The 19,252-nt window shown below is 42.0% G+C and overlaps 2 protein-coding genes across 3 annotated transcripts; one reads left to right on the top strand and one right to left on the bottom strand.

Moving 5' to 3' along the window:
- Positions 1 to 542: 542 nt before the first annotated feature.
- LOC125883822 (basement membrane-specific heparan sulfate proteoglycan core protein-like) lies at positions 543 to 5,963 on the bottom strand. Of its 2 annotated transcripts, none has more exons than XM_049568404.1 (6): positions 5,902 to 5,963; positions 4,757 to 4,798; positions 2,666 to 2,923; positions 2,148 to 2,396; positions 1,005 to 1,148; positions 543 to 928 (listed from the first exon to the last, which is right to left on the bottom strand). In XM_049568404.1, the coding sequence occupies exons 1-6, from the start codon at positions 5,930 to 5,932 to the stop codon at positions 873 to 875; spliced, it is 780 nt and encodes a 259-aa protein (XP_049424361.1). In that variant the 5' UTR covers positions 5,933 to 5,963; the 3' UTR covers positions 543 to 872. The 2 variants fall into 2 exon arrangements, with proteins under 2 accessions (XP_049424361.1, XP_049424362.1); XM_049568405.1 differs by having other exon boundaries at positions 1,005 to 1,142.
- A 6,648-nt stretch (positions 5,964 to 12,611) lies between these two features.
- LOC125884411 (V-set domain-containing T-cell activation inhibitor 1-like) lies at positions 12,612 to 18,317 on the top strand. Its single transcript, XM_049569346.1, has 6 exons — positions 12,612 to 12,715; positions 12,884 to 13,219; positions 14,554 to 14,829; positions 16,915 to 17,031; positions 17,114 to 17,152; positions 17,294 to 18,317. Exons 1-6 carry the CDS (start codon positions 12,646 to 12,648, stop codon positions 17,473 to 17,475), a joined length of 1,020 nt encoding a protein of 339 aa, XP_049425303.1. The 5' UTR covers positions 12,612 to 12,645; the 3' UTR covers positions 17,476 to 18,317.
- Positions 18,318 to 19,252: the final 935 nt, after the last annotated feature.

Here is a 19,252-nt window from a genome sequence, read left to right as displayed (position 1 = left end):
GCGAAGGCAGTCGTCTCGAGGGCCGATATCTCCAGCACCAAAACTATCTAGACCGACAAATTGCACTACAGGTAAGAGGAAACGTGTACTTGATTTGGGGTGGACTCTTAAGTTTGAGGAAAGCAGAGCGCTAAAAAAATATATCCAAATGAAAGATGGCAAAAAAAAAATAATAATAATAAAACAAATGCAAACCTCTGAAAATTCCTGTGCAGCATTATCCAAGTGTCTTGTGTCCAGGAATTTTTGGAAATTTTTTCAGATTCAACCCAACTGACAGAATAAATGCTGGTATTGTATGTTTCTGCAAACCACAGGATACATTACATGTGTACATTATGATGCACAGCAACACAAAAAACACTTGGTTATGGTGTGAAAAAGATCGTGTTTTGGATTAAACAACTTTACATGGCACTACTCCCACTGCAAAAGAGCAGTAGGTCACTGAACAACACCCACATTTGGCGCCTGTAAAGCCGCTGGAAACATAGTAATGGATCATTTGTGTCTCTGCTGTGCTGCTGTGTATACATGTGTGACAATGTGAACAAAAAACTGTTCACATGTAAAAAAAAAAAACCAGCAGTCTGCAAAGTCTCAAACCACCAAAACCACACGAGCAAGAAGCAGCTTCTCTTCCTCTGCAGGTGCTGTTATAGTTCTGTTTGATCCCCTGTGAGTGCACAGAGACATTCTCCCTTTTAAACCACATTATTGGCTTGAAGTTAGAGTCTCTAATGCTTTGGTTTGCTTTGGTTTGGTAAATATATATTCTTCTGTGAGTCAGGAACAAAAAAAAGTACACAAATAAAATGTAATACAGGCTTACATAGACATTATAATATTCAATATGTGTGCGGTCTGGTCCTTTATTCCACCTCCATGATGACATCATGTCGTCTGTCCTCTGCAACAAGCTGACCAGCTGCAACGTGGAGAAGAAACATGAAGAAGAAAGAAGAGATGCACAAATGCAGCAGTCAGTCGTTTTTGGTTCTCACCTCTTCTGTCTCTGTATATGAGTCCCAGTATGATGGTGGACAGCAGGTACGGAGTCCCTACGATGACATGACATACTAGTCTGGAAACAGACATCACTGGAGCATCAGGAGCATCGGGAGCATCAGGAGCTGCAGGGTCTGACACTGCAGTTTTAATTTATTGCACAAGTTAAATGCAACACAATGACAAATATGCACGTGTTCTCTCTGAGTTTAAAGGACTTTTTCACCCCCCCCCCCCCCTCCCAAATTATCATCTGTGGATCAATTACTCAGAAATGTGTTTTTTTTTTTTGTTTTTTTTTGCAGAACATGATGATGTCACAGTGAAGTTGACCTTTGACCTTTTGGATATAATATGTCATCACTTCATCATTCTATCCTGTTAGACATTTATGTGAAGTTTTGTCATAATTTGTGAATGAATTCTTGAGTTATGGAGCCAAAAACGAATTTGTGAGGTCAAACTGATGTTCGTCAGTGTGGACATTTGTGTCAAATTTAAGAAATTCTGTCAGGGAGTTCTTGAGATATTATAAGAATGAGACAGATGCAAGATCACACTGACCTTGAAATCCAGTTCATACTCGGGTACAAGTGAAGGTTTGTGCCAAATTTGAAGAAATTCCCTCTCAGTGATATCATGTTCACAAGAATGAGACAAACAAGGTCACAAAGACCTTGACCTTTGACCACTAAAATTTAATCATTTCATCACTGAGTCCAAGCAGACATCTGTGCCAAATTTGGGGAAATTCCCTTAAGGTGTTCTTGAGATGTCTCGTTCAAGAGAATGCAGCAGATGCACCCATTCTGACCTTGACCTTTGACCATGGAAATCCAGTTCAGTATTGAGTCCAAGTGAACATTTGTGCCAAATTTGAATTCTCTCAAAGGCCTTCTTGAGAGATTGTGCTCACGAGAATGAGACAGACAAGGTCACAGACACCTTTACCTTTGACTGCCAAAAACTAATCGGTTCATCGTTGAGTCCAAGTGGACGTTTGTGCCAAATTTGAAGAAATTCCCTGAAGGCGTTCTTGAGATATTGTGCTCACAAGAATGTGACAGACATTAAAAATAAATCTTTGAGCCTCAGTAGGAACAAATCTGTTTGTAAGCAGATCAGAATTACATCCTCACCTCTGACAGTCAGCCAGCTGTCTGCTGATCCTCCAGCTCCAGAGACGTTACATCTGTAGAGTCCTTCATCAGATGGAGAAACACTGTGGATGGTCATGTTTCCTGTGGAGCTGCTCCCGATGAAGACGCCATCTTTATAGAAATCAGCTGTGAGGTTGGCGGAGGAAGTCTTCCTGTTTGTACAGCTCAGAGTCACAGTGTCTCTCTCCATCACAGGAAGAGCAGGACTGTCAAGGATTACCGGACCAGCTGAGTGACAGAAACAAGCCAGTGTGAACAAACAAGACTGAAGTCCTTCACACACTCAGGCAGTTTTTTTAAGCTATTATTATGCACGTCAGTATATTTTTTACAACTGCCATTTTTGTCATGACCACTCACACACACAACACAAATATTACACTGTGAAAAAGGTAAATTATTTCCTTTTGAACCGAGTCAAACAGGTTCAGATGTTCAGGGATGTCTGTGCATACTCGGGCAAGTTTTTTCAACCAGATTTTACCATCAGTCCATACCTGTTACTGTGATGTGTACAGTCTGGCTTTGGTCCCCTGATTCAGACTCACACCAGTAGAGTCCAGTGTCTGACACGTACAGTGTGGTGATGGTGCAGGTGGAGCCGTTCAGAGTTCCCCAGCCGTACGGGCAGGACTCAGTTCCTCTGGTGGTTGTGTTCCTCCTCAGCCGACTGCCTCCAGCTGAGACGTCACAGCTCAGAGAGACACGCTCATACTGAAAGAACTGGGACCTGCTGGGAGTCATTTGTATGAAGACTGAAGGGGAAAAAAAATGAAACTAGAATTACTGCAGTTACAGTTTACATCCATGTCAGTGAGAACATGGAAGCTTCACACACAGAAGATCTAAACAATCAGCACAGTTTCAAGATCAGTGTCACCAACTCAGTCTCTGACCAAATGTCTCCCCTTCTGTTCCTGAGATATGACGTTTAATAATGACCAGAGAAGTGTTTTATGCAGAACATGATGATGTCACAGTGAAGGTGACCTTTGACCTTTTGCATATAAAATGTCATCATTTCGTCATTTTATCCTGTTAGACCTTTGTGTGAAGTTTTGCCATAATTAGCACATGAATTCTTAAGTTATGCCCCAAAAATATATTTTCTAAAATTCTGGTCAGTATATTCTTGAGTCCAAGTTGACGTTTGCGCCAAATTTGGAGAAATTCCCTCAACAGGTTCTTGGGATACCTCGTTCACAAGAATGTGATGGACATGGTCCATGGTCTTTGAACACCAAAATCTAATTAGTCCACTCTCAACATGGATGTTTGTGCCAAATTTAAAGCAATTCCCTCGAGGCACTCTGAAGATGTCACCTTCAGGAGAATGAGACAGAAGCAAGGTTACAGTGACCTCGACCTTTGGCCACCAAATTCTGATTAGTTCATTATTGAGTCCAAGAAGACGTTTGTGCCAAATTTAAAGAAATTGCCTCAAGGTGTTCTTTAGTTATCTCGCTCACGAGAAAGGGACGGACAGATGGACCAGAAAACATAATGTCTCCAGATATGTTTGTGTTATTAATTTTTTTAATTTGTTTTTTTGTTTTCTGATTTTTTGGATCACTGTACATTCATTTTGTTGATCTGTTTTGTAAAACACTTATTGCACGTCTGTTCGTCCTGGAAGAGGGATCCCTCCTTTCTACCATTTTTTTTACCCATTAAAAGGGATTTGTTTGTGGAGTTGTTCCTTTTCTGCTGTGAGGGTCCAAGGGCAGAGGGATGTCATATGCCGTAAAATCTTCTGAGGCAAATTGTGATTTGTGATATTGGGCTTTATCAATAAAATGTATTGAATTGAATGGCGGTTTCTCCAGCGCTGTTTGGTTGACTAACAAGAGATTGCTAGATTGCTAGCATAAGCATTAGAGAAAACATGGGAGAGATTCAGCCAGACATGTTTGAGCCTCACTCAGACCCAGACTCATACAAGGAGTCTGTTTTGAACCAAAATCAACAACTAGCAGACATTAAAATGATAAGTGTTTTTAGCATCTTGTTTGTTAGCCTGTTAGCTTGAGGGCTAACTGGCAGTGGCTGCCACCGTGGTGTCTGGGGTTGTGAAACGTACAGTAGCATCTGCTGCGATGGGGTTTTTGGAAGATGGCGGAAAGTCATCCAAAAACACTCTGCCATGATTGCTAACAAAATTTTCACAATGCTAATGCTAACACTGCTGCCTATACTGACAAGTCCGCTCTGCGCTAGAGGTTTCCTGTTTCTTTGGCGGTGTTGTGTTGAAGTTTAATCCCCCGTAGATAAGTGTTTCCCGTATTAGACAGTGCTTGGTGTTCATATTAGTGGCGTACCTAATCTGGCTCAAACTGCAGGAAGAATGTGAAAACACCTCTCTCGTGACAAACTTTGCACAGGTATAAGTCAGTAAGTCAAAGTCGGACATTTTAGGGAACATAAGCATTGCAAGAAGACATTCTTAAGTGGAGGGGGACCTTAACAGCAGCAGAAATACATGGGTTGGCAGTTTTTGTCAGAATCTTCAGGAAATAGAAATCTCACAGAAAATATATGAATCAAGTTTATACTAAGTGAATAATAAGTGCTCAGAAAGAGTTCATTACCTTCTTTATTGGTAGCCGATGAGGCGAATGTATGAAGCACACCTAAAAAACACACAGCAGAGAGAAAAGAGAAGATTCAAATAACACTTAATATTGACAGTGGTGTTATGTAACTAAGTACATTTACATAGTACTGCACTTAAGTATAAATTCAAGGTACTTTGACTTTACTTGAGTATTTCCATGTTATGCCACTTTATACTTTTACTCCACTCCATATCAGAGGTAAATATTGTTTATCAGATTACAGTTGTTCATCCCTTTGCTGTCCAGGAAAAAACACGTGTTGATTTTGAATGTTTAACCCCAGAAAAAATACATGGATATATTACATTTGTACATTGTTTTGTATTGAATATGATGAAACTAACATGTGGGTAAGGTTGAAGGACAAAAAGCATTTGGTTATGGTTAGGAAAAGATCATTCTTTAGCTTAAAACACCCACTTTTGGAGGCACAAACGCCGCTGGAAAAGCAGGGATGGGCTGATGAAAAACACCCTGTTTCAATGGCTCAAACACCGCTGGGAAACACTGAAATGTCACGCTAAAGACTCCCAGTTTTGGTAAAAAAAAAACACCAAGAGTCGGTGGCTGAAACGCAGCTGGGAAACTCTGCAATGTGTTGGTAAAAAAGAGTCAGCATATATATTACGTAACTTAAAAATGTTCAAATGATACATGTGAAATGTACAAATGTGACACAGTTGTGGTTTTGCAGAAACGTACACATTTTCCTCTGGAGACTGGTCTGGAATGTTTGTGATAAAGTGATGGATGCAATGAAAATTCTCCTCCTTCTTAAGCTGAATAAACTCTCTTAAAACCCTCTTGGATCAGCTGAAAGAATCATCGTCACAAACCTGAAAACAGGCTGTTTTTCTGACTTTTTGGAGAGCCGTGGTTCTCACAGGACAGCCACACAACAAACATATGATGATCTGACAGAATATGATCGCTATAGATTAAACTACCCAACAAGATATAAGGAATTGAAATGAGCTCAACCTTAAACATCTACAGCAGGAAAATGACACATACACATGAATGCAGCAGGAATATTAATCCACAAACATCAGTCTGTTGAGTCCAAGACTTTCTGATACTGTCAGTCAAAGCACAAACAAAAAGACATGGTTACTCACAAAAGCCGAGATAAAACACACCGATCTTCATCCTTTCTCACTGCTGACTGACAAATGGCGGACGTCTACGGGGTCTGCTCACCACTTCCTCTGTGGAGCTGTGAAAAAAACAAACCACCTTGACATGTGCGACACCCAACCTAACCCAGCGTCTGTGCCACTGCCACCTACACTTTGCAAAAACAACAAAAATGTTTGCAGCAATCTTTACGGGAAAACAGTCAAGCCGTGACCTCACTGAGCCATCAGTTTTGATCCATAATTATATTGTGTCTTGAATTTAAAACCCAACTGACTGATCCTCAAGTATTATTCATAGTGAGTGTTTTAACAGCAATTACAAAACTCTTCAGTGATGCTTTCAGTTACTTTGATTACTCCACGAGACGGAGCTTTGACACTTTGACTTGTCACAGGAGGAAAAGCACATGTGAAACTGATGACAATAACAATAGTCTCATTCCATTTGATGCCGTTTGATGTATCCTACATTCCACATCTAGAGACATGCAGTATCGTCTGTGGACCAAACTACTTCTCATCCTGTGTCCTTGCAAGTGTTACAGGCCGATGTGGTTTTGTCAGTTTTATCAGGTGTCCCAGTGCAACAGCATGTGTGCATCTAGATGGCTAACTACGACGGCATAGAGCAAAGCGAACCTGGAGTGCTTTGTGTTTACAACGCACAGGTTAAGTGAACTGTACTGTGGGTTTGAAGCAAACCCGAGTATGGTTCGCTTCAGAAGGGTCTGAGTTCTCTTGGAGACCCTGAGTCACTGCTCTGAGTCTGTTTGGAGGGCTGAAAAGGACACGCTTTTTCTTTAAACTTACAATCACTGACTTATTTCGCCACTTGGGGGCAGTAGAAAGAAGTTCAGAATCAGGTTTATCACCAAGTAGGCTTTAACATAAAAGGAACTTTCCCTTGCGTCTGGTGTAGAAACAAACAAACAAACAAACAAACAAAGCAAAACAAGTATTGCAAGAGTCAAAAACATAGCAGACAGTAGAAATGTACAAATGTACAGCAGTGCTGGAATTGAGAGGGATGGAACGTGCAAAATATTGAAATGAGAATGTGCAATAGTTCCCAGCATAAAGTGTGACACTGGCTGGAACAGAACAGACAGACACTCAAAAGCACAGCCTGCCTGTGTAACCTCATTGCAGCCCACAAGTTCCTCCCGTCCGATCAACCTGCTGGTCAGAGCGAGAGGCTTGAGCAAGCATCATGTGGCTGGTCTTAACCATAAACACATCGGCAGCCTCTTTGCCGCTGACAGATTTGTGAAAAAAAATAAATAAATAAATCCTCTGCTGTCATCTAAATTAACCCCTCCTAATTGGTCCATGCATACTTGCAAGAACTTAAACTAGAATTACCACATTGTGGTTGTATGCCTCTGCAAACCTGTCAAGTTGCAGTTACAGTTTACATCCATGTCAGTGAGAACATGGAAGCTTCACACACAGAAGATCTATACAATCAGCACAGTTTCAAGATCAGTGTCACCAACTCAGTCTCTGACCAAATGTCTCCCCTTCTGTTCCTGAGATATGACGTTTAATAATGACCAGAGAAGTGTTTGATGCAGAACATGATGATGTCACAGTGAAGCTGACCTTTGACCTTTTGGATATAAAATGTCATTACATCACAAAACATGTTCTGTGAGGTCGTAGTGACCTTTGACCACCAAATTGTAAGAGCCTGGTCTCACTCAGAAGTCATTGAAATCCGGCGCTTGGGCAGTGACTTGCGGCGTCAGAAACCAATGACAAAAGGTGTCCTTTAATGTCGGCATGATACGTGGCTGTTTGCTGTTATAGTTTAACACTGTCTGGTGGCGTCAGGAGGAAGTGCAGCAGGACAAGGATGAAAGTTAAGGCAACAAATGTCCTAATGGAGCAGGCGGGTGGGAGCTGTGGTGGATGGGTCCAACAAACACTGACTTTCACCCGAGGGAGCAGTGTAAGCGTCCCATGAGATACTGAAGCCAAACCCTGTTGTTTTTTCCTAAACCCACCAAGTGCTTTTGTTGAAAGAAAAAAAAGGCCAATTTGCAGTGTTGTACCAACGTAGCGCTTTTATTTTGAAAGAGACTGTATCTAAATGTTAAATTTCCTGTGAAAACTGAAGAATTTTCTGGAGCTTGTGTCTCAAACTATCACGTCGTATGTGGACGTGGGAAGTCCATGACCAAGCACGTCAACATGTGACGAGGTCAGAGTGAGAATGTGTTGATTCCAATCAGTTTATTCTTGAGTCCGAGTTTTTTGCCAAATTTGAGAAAACTTCTCAAGGCCCATTCAGGAGAATGAGACAGGTGGAAAATCACAGGGACCTTGACCTTTGACCAACAAAATCTATCAGTTCATTGTTAAGTCCAAGTGGACATTTGTGCCAAATCTGAAGAAATTCCCCCAAGGTGTTCATGAGAAATTGTATTCGCTAGAATGAGACGAACACATGTATAGGCAACCTGACTCCCACCATGGCTGTTCCTGATGGAGAGGTATAAATATCCTCTACTGTCATCTGAATCAACCCATCTTTCAGCATCTTACGGACACACACTGCCGCTGGGAGGAAGTGAACGAAAGAGAGGAAGGGACGTAGAGCACATTGCATTTTGGTATTTGGTGTTTTTGTGGTGACCAAGCCGGCTGAAGGGAATGGATTTCCGTTTTCCGTCCTGGCCAATCGATGAGCCAAGTTTTCTTCTACCTAATGCTTTTTTTCTTCCTGGTCAGTGCTCGTTTGGGGCAATACCTCCCCCGAACGAGCAGCTGTTGTAACTGCGTGATGTTCTCCAGGAGGTTTGGTCCACTTCCTCGCCCAATCGAACCGAGTCCCCTGGATTATCCTGGTGTGAATGTGCCCTAACTGAGGGGCTGTTTATACGACAACGATTTCAACTGAAAACGGTAAACTTAAGTTGCGTTTTGGCCGAACGTTTACACGACAGCAGCATTTTGGGTGCCTGAAAACGCAACGTTTTGAAAACGGGTTCCAGAGTGCAACTTTTTGGAAATGGCAGCATCTCTGTTGTCATGTAAACTTGCAATGTACAGTTCCTCTGAAAACGAGGCACGCCGATCGTCACAACAACAATGCCGAGCTCTGTTTGTGCTGCTCAGCCTGTTGATTTGAAGTGAAGTGTAGATCTGTTACTGTAGCAACTCCACCTCGTCGTCCATCCAGACAAAGTTATCTGTGCGTGCTTTCGCCATTGTGTCTTCTTTGTTTTGGTTTGTAATCACCGCGTTGTAGAGGAAGGCGCTTCAGCGCAGGCGCATGGCATCATGCCGTGGTGTTGCTTTGCAACTTTACACTGCCACCCAGTGGCCTGGCGTGCATACTACAGCATTTCCAGTAGATTTTGTGGCTCCGTGTGAACGGGGATCGTTTCAATAACATTGTCATATAAACATAGAAGTTTTTTAAACGCAAAGGACAGACTTTTCCGTTTTTACTGAGATCATTGTCATATAAATGGCCCCTGAGGGTGTGATGAGTCTGTCCAGGCCTGAGGGTCAGTCTCTGAAAGGCTCAGTAAAGAATGAACACTTGTACCACAAATTGTTTTGGAGTTTGATTTGGATCAGGACCAGTAGTCTGATTATATGCATATTTGTCTCGTGCGCCTTTTGGCACTTTATTTTTATCTTTGTATTTTAGTGTCCTGGCAGAACCCCTTTTAGTTTTCCTTTTGCTCTGGGACTCTCCCATTCCTGTCTCCCAACAGGACATCAAGTCAGAAACGTGTCCTTTGTCGTTCTTCTTTTCTGTTTACTCGGTGTGAAACTCAACACCGGCACAGGCCGGCCCACAGAAATGGCTAGGCCCAAACAATAAACACTAAAGATTAACACAATGTTTTTAACTGCTTTTAAATGGTATCATTTAACATCTGCAGAAATGTCTTGGCAGTGTGACAGCCCTGCTCAGTCATTACAGCATCAGTTTCCTGTCTCAGTTTCTCTCCTGTAAGTTCTCTCTGACTGCCTGGCCCCTCCCATGTCACTGAAACATAGGCTTCACCTACTGGAAACCTGTTTAGGCCAGGCGAGGTCAAGATGGCTCCCTTCCTCTCCCTCCAAGAAGGCAACTTTGTTGTGTTTGGTTACGATTGTGTTCACTATAACCTTGTTTCCCGCCACAGGAAGTTTAAGTTAACATCTACATTTTCCTTACATATACATATATTTTACGATACGCAAAAGTTCATCCTAGTAGTTGATTCCATTTTGTACTTTGGCTGTGTGGTTCACTCAGGAGGGGACTTGTAGGGGTCCTCACTTCAGCCACATTTTATCAGGGATATTTAAAGATTTTCTACAAGATGTGAGCATCTAGGAATTTTTTCACTTTGTTTCTTGCAGAGGATGTGGCGCTTTCAGGGAGTGTGTTCATACAGTATTTTAATTGGGTAACAATGGCTGTTCTCCCTGCTCAAACGTCGCGTCGAAGCCCTCAAACCTCAACTTCCAGAATGGTAGCATTGGTGTCAGTGTGACAACCGCACGTTTTAGTTGAGTTCATGGGTTGCAAAGCAGATTCAACAGTCTGAAGGTTGAAGAGATCATGTGAAATCAGTGGAAGTTTACTTTTCACACAACAGTCTCTGTAAATGTGTTCATAGTTGTGGCTCATACAACAAACATGTTGTCCAGATCAAAACTTAAATCTGATCATTTGGGGTCAAATCTTAAAATCCACAAGGGGTAAGTGATGAACATTCAAAAGACTATGAGGACTTCATTTCAGATGGCATTTAGCATGCACAACAAAACATAAAAATCTAAAACTTCCAAAATGGGTTCTTCAGTAGGCATGGTGCGTTGTGGTCTGGCTCTGAGACAAGCACACATGAGGGAATAACCAAAAGAAATGTTTTCTATTTAACAAAGGTTGAATCAGTTTAACAAATGGTAACAAAATACAAAGTCTACCAAATGAAACTGACAGGAAAAGGTACTGCCAGGCTAACTAAAGTAATACTTAAGGGCCCATCCCAATACCCCCCCCTTACCCCTACCCCTAGATTTGTGCGTTCCCACAAAAGGGTAAGGGTGTCCCATTTCTTTTTTGCGTGTAGCGGTAGGGGGAATAATGAGGGGTGGTGGGTATGAAACTAGCCCTTTGGAGCGAGGGATTTCAGATGCTGACTTGCCAGCGAGGGGTAGACGTCGCCATGGCTACCAGCGAGCAAGAGATGGGGGAAAAAGTTCACACATTGCTAACGTTACGGTCGTCAGGTTGCTTGTTAGCTAGCTAGCTAGCTCGCACTATCTGGCGTCTGTCATCTGGATTTTTCACATTACAATTACACACTAGCTAGTATAACTGTGCTGCCTCGTAATGTTAGCTGGTTAGCTAGGTAGCTAGTTAGCAGAAGTCCCCTGTCGAACAAAGCATGATGAATACAGCAAACGCGACGACCGGTAGGATAAACTCAGCTGGAGACTCCATTGTAGATGCCGGTTGGAGATGGCTCGCAGCTTCCTATTTAAAATAGTTACGTATGCGTGAACATAACGAACGCGGTGACGTAGTGAGTGGTGTCCCGATTCCTAGGGAAAGATTTCAACCCCTACCCGTTGCTTCATTTCAAGGGCCAAGGGCTAAGGGGTAGTGGACAAGGGGAGGTATTGGGATTGGACCTAACTAATGTATGCAGCAAATCAAAAGTCCAACGTGGGAACAAGGTGGTGCCAGGGCAGAGGGAGCCGGCAGACTACCAGGATGGGATGATTATACAATAGCCAGCTGCCTCCAACCTCCAATTCCTTGATGGCGACCTGCTCTAACCAACAGGAACCAGCAACAGTGCTAGACACACCCGACATAGCAACAACACACACACACACACACACACACACACACACACACACACAAGCCTTGGCAGAGGCCAAAAAACAAGTTTGATCTCACAGCTGACAAAACAGGCACAAGAAATTATGGAGCTGCATTATGGGAAGCGCAGTGTTTTTGGAGCTTGACACATACAGATTAATGAATGTCTTAGCGTAACGTCTTAGCTGTCCTGTATGACAGTATCAGTCTCCTGCCTCCTTCTACATTTTCCTCACACCCATCACTCTTACCTCTCACTGATTGCTGTGTACATACATCATAGTTTTGCCTCTGTTGAGTTATCATTCATAAATTTTCTGTTGTATGTAAATGGTTGCTGTGTGGAATTGTACTGTGTGTGCCTGCTGATACACATCTGCCCAGACCGCAGCATGGTTACATAAACATAATCTTCACTTCTTATCTGCTTCATTCATTGCCCTCTCTGTGTCAACACAGAGAAAAAGCTTTTTCTTTGTTTGTCAGATCAATTAGGCTACTCAACTACAAATGAATAACGAATGTCTTCACAGTGTGAAGATTTGACTCTCAATACTATTTAGCATGCACGTATGAAAAGGAAACCATGTCAGCCTCTTCCTTATTTGTGTGACCAAATAGTCAACTGTACAACAAAGGGGAAGGCACATGGTTCACATACCATGCAAACCACAACTTTAACTACCTATGCTTGTAATGCTGACACACTGGTCTAATAATCTGCAAATCACTCACAGATAATGAGACACAAAACAGCCACATGATGCCACATGCTGATGAATGACGAGACAAGCAGATGTGCAGATAGTTAAGTGGAGCCTGAGAGACTTTGAATCAGTGATCGGTTTCATCCATCACTCACTCACACACGACACAGAAGCAGGATGACCTTGAGAGGACTGCGTGCTCGGGCCACACTCTTCTTGCTCACAACTTTGCTTTCTGCTATCAAAGGTAAGCATGACGAGTGTTTGTTTCACAAGTTCTTTGCAGCTTCCATACATCTGTGGACGTCCAATACAACATCAATGAAATACTTTGAAATCAAGTAACCTCTTTAACTTTTAGAAGTAGCTGTTATTAAGGTAGAAATGTATCTACTTGTTTATTTGCTCTTTCTAGGTGAGCCTCAGTTACTCGGATCATCGGAGCCGGTCATAGGGTTAGTTGGTCATCATGTCATCCTGCCGTGTAGTGTGCAACCTGCAAGGAGTGTTACTGAGAAGACAGTGGAGTGGACAAGATTAGACGTGAAGTCCAAGTTTGTCCATGTTTTCCGTCAGGGGCGGGAGTTGTATGACGAGCAAAACCCATCCTTCCGACAACGGACAAGTTTGTTCCTACATGAAGTGAAGAACGGCAATGTGTCATTAAAACTGAGTGATCTTAAACTCTCTGACGAAGGGAACTACACATGCAAACTGGTGCCCTCAAATCTGGAAACTTCCATCGAAGTGGGTAAGCCTGCAGAATGGCTCTACATTTTCTGTGTGACCAATGTGTTTAATCAACTGAGTGTAGTAGCTGGCTGGATTTCATTTCATTTCCCCTTTTGCACTTTGAGCGACCTTCTTTTTGTGCACAGATGTCTTAAATAAACAGACTATTTTATACATGGATTTCAGCCTGTGGTTTGTGGCTGTCCAGCCCAGTTGCATTGGTGTTGGTGCAATTATGACATACTACACGTTTTAATGAGGCCTGAAGGGCTGAAATGTTTTGTTTTTGTGTCAATTTGTAAAAAAATTTCAGGAATGTTTTCATGAATTCCCATCAGCTAGTGCGTCATACATACATGAAACTTTTTGCCAATGATTGGATGTTGTGTGCAAATGCTGCCAAAGAAATATCACCCCAGTTTTGTAAAGGCCATGCCCCTGACACTGTAAGTCCGATTGAATTGAAATTTGACACAAAAGTCTAGCTCAATGTGCTCTACAAAAAAACCTATGCATAATTAAAGTTGCGCAGCTAGATTTTCAGCCTTTTGAAATTTTTGAAAATTACATATTTGTCATCTCCTCCTAAATTGTGGGTTTGTTTTACACCAAAGCTTCTGTGAATCATTGTTGGACATAGCTTATCAAAAATAATAAAAAGCCTGCTTATATTTCGTTGCATTTTGAAAATGTTGACCAATGAACTTCAGAAGGGGCGTGGCTCACTACATAAACACAACTAAATCCACAACCACTGAGCCAATCGTCACAAAATTTGCTATATACTGTGCACCCACATTAATACTTGAAACAAACCCCTGTAAGTTACATTTAAATCAGTCATAAATCAATAAATAAACTGGCGTGGCCTCACACAAATCAGACTATAATTTAGAAATTGTTTATCCAATCATTACAAAACTCCCAAGTTATGTTTCATAATGATGTTGAGCCACTTGAATAAAATTATTTTGAAATGACTCATTGAATCACTGAAATCCATCAATAGGGGGCACCACCACTTCCAAACAAGTGCATTGACCTTGTGCAAAATTCAGCCAGAAATCGATGACAGCTTGTTCAAACATCACCAAATCAGATGGATATATTTAATTAAGCCACTGAATCTTGTCCCAAAAATGTTTCTGCAACTGACCAATAGGAAGCCACCATGTTGTTAAAGGAGAGCGCGGCCTGGCAACGATTTGAACGTAAATGAATGAGTGTCTGTCCGATCATCATAAAACCTGTTTGTTATCTTTAATGCAGGTGTCAGAAACTTGATCCTTTGCAGCCTGCAAGTTTTAACGGCCCATGTTGGCTCAAACCCCGAAATTGTTTTGTATTCCTCAGTTATAGGTGCTGTTTCTGAGCCAAAAATCTCTGCTGTGGAGGGCACTAGTGATGTTCTTCAGTGTGATGCCCTGAACTGGTTCCCAAAGCCTGAGATGGAGTGGAGCGACGGGAAGGGAAACATCATCCCTCATCACGACGACAACACAGAGTACAATGAATACTACTCTGTCTCCAGCAAAATCACAGTGAAGATGATGGTCAACAACACTTTCACCTGTACAGTTCGACAACAGAGCATCAGACAATCCAGGCAGACAAGTTACACTGTTCCCTGCAAGTCCTCCTTAGTTTATTTCATGATCAGACAACTCCAGCAGCCTCAGCTGAACTTAGCACTAACAGCATGCTAATCAATAACACAACACAAGCTGCTTTCTGTTAACATACTTACAAGCTCCTATTAACATGTATAAACATTACTCAACATAACATTATAGCATGCTAACATAGCGCTGCTTATGGCTGTAGACTATGGCAATCAGGTTATTTAGCGTCATTTCAACTGTTATTCTTTACTGAAAATTCATAGTATTAACTAACGTAACTTAGGAATAATTAACTATTTTCAAACATATATACATTGTTTAGAAATAAATCACTGATTTTGCTTCACCAGGACTTAAAGCTGTGTCAACAGCAAAAATCCCATCAACAATCAACTGTGGAGAAACATACATAATATATGAATTGCACTAACAGGATTAACAACAGTGGCGTGCACAGACTTTTTGAAGAGCAGGGGCGAAAAGAAAAAAAAAGGGGCACTTTAGTGCGTGTTTTGGCTCCCAAGAGGGCACTTTAGCGTGCATTTTGGGCTCCCAAGAGGGCACTTTAGCGTGCATTTTGGGCTCCCAAGAGGGCACTTTAGCACACGTTTGGGCTCCCAAGAGGGCACTTTAGCACACGTTTGGGCTCCCAAGAGGGCACTTTAGCACACGTTTTGGTTCCCAGGAAGGCACTTTAGCACACGTTTGGGCTCCCAAGAGGGCATTTTAGCACGCGTTTGGACTCCCAAGAGGGCACTTTAGCATGCATTTGGCTCCCAAGAGGGCACTTTAGCACACGTTTGGGCTCCCAAAAGGGCACTTTAGCACGCATTTGGGCTCCCAAGAGGGCACTTTAGCATGCATCATGGCTCCCAAGAGGGCACTTTAGCATGCGTTTGGGCTCCCAAGAGGGCACTTTAGCGTGTATTTGGGCTCCCAAGAGGGCACTTTAGCACACGTTTGGGCTCCCAAGAGGGCACTTTAGCACGCGTTTGGACTCCCAAGAGGGCACTTTAGCACGCATTATGGCTCCCAAGAGGGCACTTTAGCATGCGTTTGGGCTCCCAAGAGGGCACTTTAGCGTGCATTTGGGCTCCCAAGAGGGCACTTTAGCACACGTTTGGGCTCCCAAGAGGGCCCTTTAGCGCGCGTTTTGGTTCCCAGGAGGGCACTTTAGCACGCATTATGGCTCCCAAGAGGGCACTTTAGCATGCGTTTGGGCTCCCAAGAGGGCACTTTAGCATGCATCATGGCTCCCAGGAGGGCACTTTAGCACACGTTTGGGCTCCCAAGAGGGCACTTTAGCACGCGTTTGGACTCCCAAGAGGGCACTTTAGCATGCATCATGGCTCCCAGGAGGGCACTTTAGCATGCGTTTGGGCTCCCAAGAGGGCACTTTAGCATGCGTTTTGGCTCCCAAGAGGGCACTTTAGCATGCGTTTGGGCTCCCAAGAGGGCACTTTAGCATGCGTTTGGACTCCCAAGAGGGCACTTTAGCATGCATCATGGCTCCCAAGAGGGCACTTTAGCATGCGTTTGGGCTCCCAAGAGGGCACTTTAGCACGCGTTTGGGCTCCCAAGAGGGCACTTTAGCACGCATTATGGCTCCCAAGAGGGCACTTTAGCATGCGTTTGGGCTCCCAAGAGGGCATTTTAGCATGCATTTGGGCTCCCAAGAGGGCACTTTAGCACGCATTATGGCTCCCAAGAGGGCACTTTAGCATGCGTTTGGGCTCCCAAGAGGGCACTTTAGCGTGTATTTGGGCTCCCAAGAGGGCACTTTAGCACACGTTTGGGCTCCCAAGAGGGCCCTTTAGCACGCATTTGGACTCCCAAGAGGGCACTTTAGCACGCATTATGGCTCCCAAGAGGGCACTTTAGCATGCATTTGGGCTCCCAAGAGGGCACCTTAGCACTCGTTTTGGCTCCCAAGAGGGCACTTTAGCACGCGTTTTGGCTCCCAAGAGGGCACTTTAGCACGCATTTTTCAACAATTGGGCCCCCCCTGTGCACACCACTGATTAACAAGATCGATTATAAAGCAAACCACTTTAATCCATCCTCTGATCTGTTTCTTTTCTTTCTTTTCCAGATGTCTACACAGAATTATTTGCACTGAAAAATTCAAAGGATGCACTGATCGGGTTTTTCATATTTAGTTTGATGTTTATTCTCGCACTGATTTTGGCGATTGTGTTGTACATGAACGGTAAGTCATTCAGCTTTTTTACGAGACAAATGTCACCACAAACATAATTATTTTGTTGTTAATGCATCTATCCGTACTGCAGGATCAACACGTCACTGTGTGAGAAGGACTATCGGCATTGGTAATTCATTTAGATTCATTTATCTTTAACTGAATTTCGTCACCTGTGTGTGTGACAGTGGTTGCTACAGAATATCACACTTAAGAGTAATACCCCATGAATACAGCATACAATCTGACACCAACCACTCTTCTTTCTCAGATGACGTTGATGGGTCCACTAGGGAGCAAGAAAAATGTCTGCAGTGTGAAAATGAGCGTCTGGAAAAGGAAGTTAGTCGCCTCACAGCAGAACTTGGAAGGTGCCAGCGAGAAAATGAGCACCTGGAAAAGGAAGTTAGTCGCCTCACAGCAGAACTTGGAAGTCGCCAGCGAGAAAATTAGGACCTGAGAAGAAAGCTGACGTGACACTGAATGTCAGAGGCCTAAATCAAATGTTTACTTTGCTCTGTGAGGATGTCCAACCAGGAATTTAGATGAATTCTTGATTGGTCTTCATCATGTCAACAGCCAATGCCAATGTAGTCTGTCCATCATGTCTCCAGACTTAAGTATTAAATATTTAAGCAGTTATTTGATGGATTGTGACGAAATGTGGTTCAGACATTTACATCCCCCTCACGATGAATAGTACCATCTGTGGTGAGCCTCTGACTGTCCTCTGGCACCACCATATGGTTAGCATTGATGGTTTTGTAAAGGTAGACCACACACTGAACTGCCATTCCTTGAACCTTTTTCTGCAAATCAAGAGCGCCATCTAGTGTGCTCTGAAAGTAAAGACAAGGGTTCGTGAGGCTTCAGTTGGCCGACACTAGCAATGAGGGAAATCAGATGACTCCCCAAGGGGAAGCTCTTTGTCTGGTATTTTGGTTTATGACCAAATCCCTACAAAGCTAATGACATCCCCATCTCCATTCCCAAATGATAGCATGCCACATTAAAGACTGCTTACAAAATATAAAGCCTTTTCCACCAGTGTGATGGAAAAACAGATCCTCTGAGTCATTGTAAGGAGAAACTTCCTTGACAGGATCAGGCTTAGTATCTCAAAAAATGATGTAGTATTTCAAAAGAATGACTTAGTATGTTTAGCTAATTAAAGGCTTTCTCCAAATACTGAGTTAGCTTCTCAAAATAATGACAAACTTTCTCAGAATGACTCAGTATCACATGGTGGTTGTTGTTGGATGATTCTGTCAATAAAAAGGAATATTAAGACAAAACGTTACAGCTCTGCATATTGTTAAACAATAATTATGATAAGAATAATATTAGGAAATTAGGTTATCATATAAGTCACGTCATTAATGCATCCACTATGCCATCACTCTTTTTTCTTCTTAACAAAAAGTCAAGAATCTTAAAACAATAAACACAAAACAACCTGTTAACTTTAAATAATACAGACAGGATTAACAAAATAAGTTATTATAAAGGTGAAAAGCACATGTGCTCTCTTTGTTCTGCCCGGCATGTTTGGAGGGAAAAAGAGAGTCACAGACCTGAAGGGTGGAGTTATATAGTCTTGGAGAGAGCGGTCTAATCAGGAGTGCAGGTGGGGTGGAGACTTGTGATTTAACATAGTATCTTAAAAAAAAAGTTCTCAAACAAATGACTCAGTATCTCAAAATAATGACAGACTTTCTCAAAAAAAAAGAAACCCCTCAAAATCATGAATTATTATTTCAAAAATAATAAGTTATCTCAAAATAATAAGTTAGTGTCTTAAAAAAAGAGTAAAATAACGAATAACTAACTCAAATATAACGAGAACATTTTTTAAATTACTGTTTTAACATCTTAAATAATGAATCAATCTAAAAAGAATAAATTAGTATTTCAAAAATATTATTTTATCTCAAATTGATAAGTTAGTATCTTTAAAAAAATGAGAAACATTCTCAAAATAATGAATAACTAACTCAAATATAATGAGAACATTTTTTAAATTACTGTTTTAACATCTTAAATAATGAATCAATCTAAAAAGAATAAATTAGTATTTCAAAAATAATAAGTTTTCTCAAAGTTATGAGTTGGTATCTTTAAGAAAATGAGAAAAAATTAACTCAAAGTAGTTACTCAAAAATAATGCCAAAATTTCTCAAAAATAATGTTTTAACATCTTAAATAATGAACCAATCTCGAAATATATATA

This window comes from Epinephelus fuscoguttatus, linkage group LG23, assembly GCF_011397635.1.
Source record: "Epinephelus fuscoguttatus linkage group LG23, E.fuscoguttatus.final_Chr_v1".
Lineage (NCBI taxonomy): Eukaryota > Metazoa > Chordata > Actinopteri > Perciformes > Serranidae > Epinephelus > Epinephelus fuscoguttatus.
This window is presented reverse-complemented; position numbering and strand designations above follow the sequence as displayed.

What these genes read in the sequence shown, in the direction of transcription:
- LOC125883822 (XM_049568404.1), bottom strand. Translation starts at nt 5,932, where the DNA reads ATGAAGATCGGTGTGTTTTATCTCGGCTTTT. An exon ending in ATCGGCTACCAATAAAGAAG is followed by an intron (nt 2,924 to 4,756) that starts GTAATGAACTCT and finishes TTTCCCCTTCAG; the next exon opens with TCTTCATACAAATGACTCCC. An exon ending in CAGCTGGCTGACTGTCAGAG is followed by an intron (nt 1,149 to 2,147) that starts GTGAGGATGTAA and finishes TTAAAACTGCAG; the next exon opens with TGTCAGACCCTGCAGCTCCT.
- LOC125884411 (XM_049569346.1), top strand. Translation starts at nt 12,646, where the DNA reads ATGACCTTGAGAGGACTGCGTGCTCGGGCCACACTCTTCTTGCTCACA. An exon ending in TTTGCTTTCTGCTATCAAAG is followed by an intron (nt 12,716 to 12,883) that starts GTAAGCATGACG and finishes TGCTCTTTCTAG; the next exon opens with GTGAGCCTCAGTTACTCGGA. An exon ending in GGAAACTTCCATCGAAGTGG is followed by an intron (nt 13,220 to 14,553) that starts GTAAGCCTGCAG and finishes TGTATTCCTCAG; the next exon opens with TTATAGGTGCTGTTTCTGAG.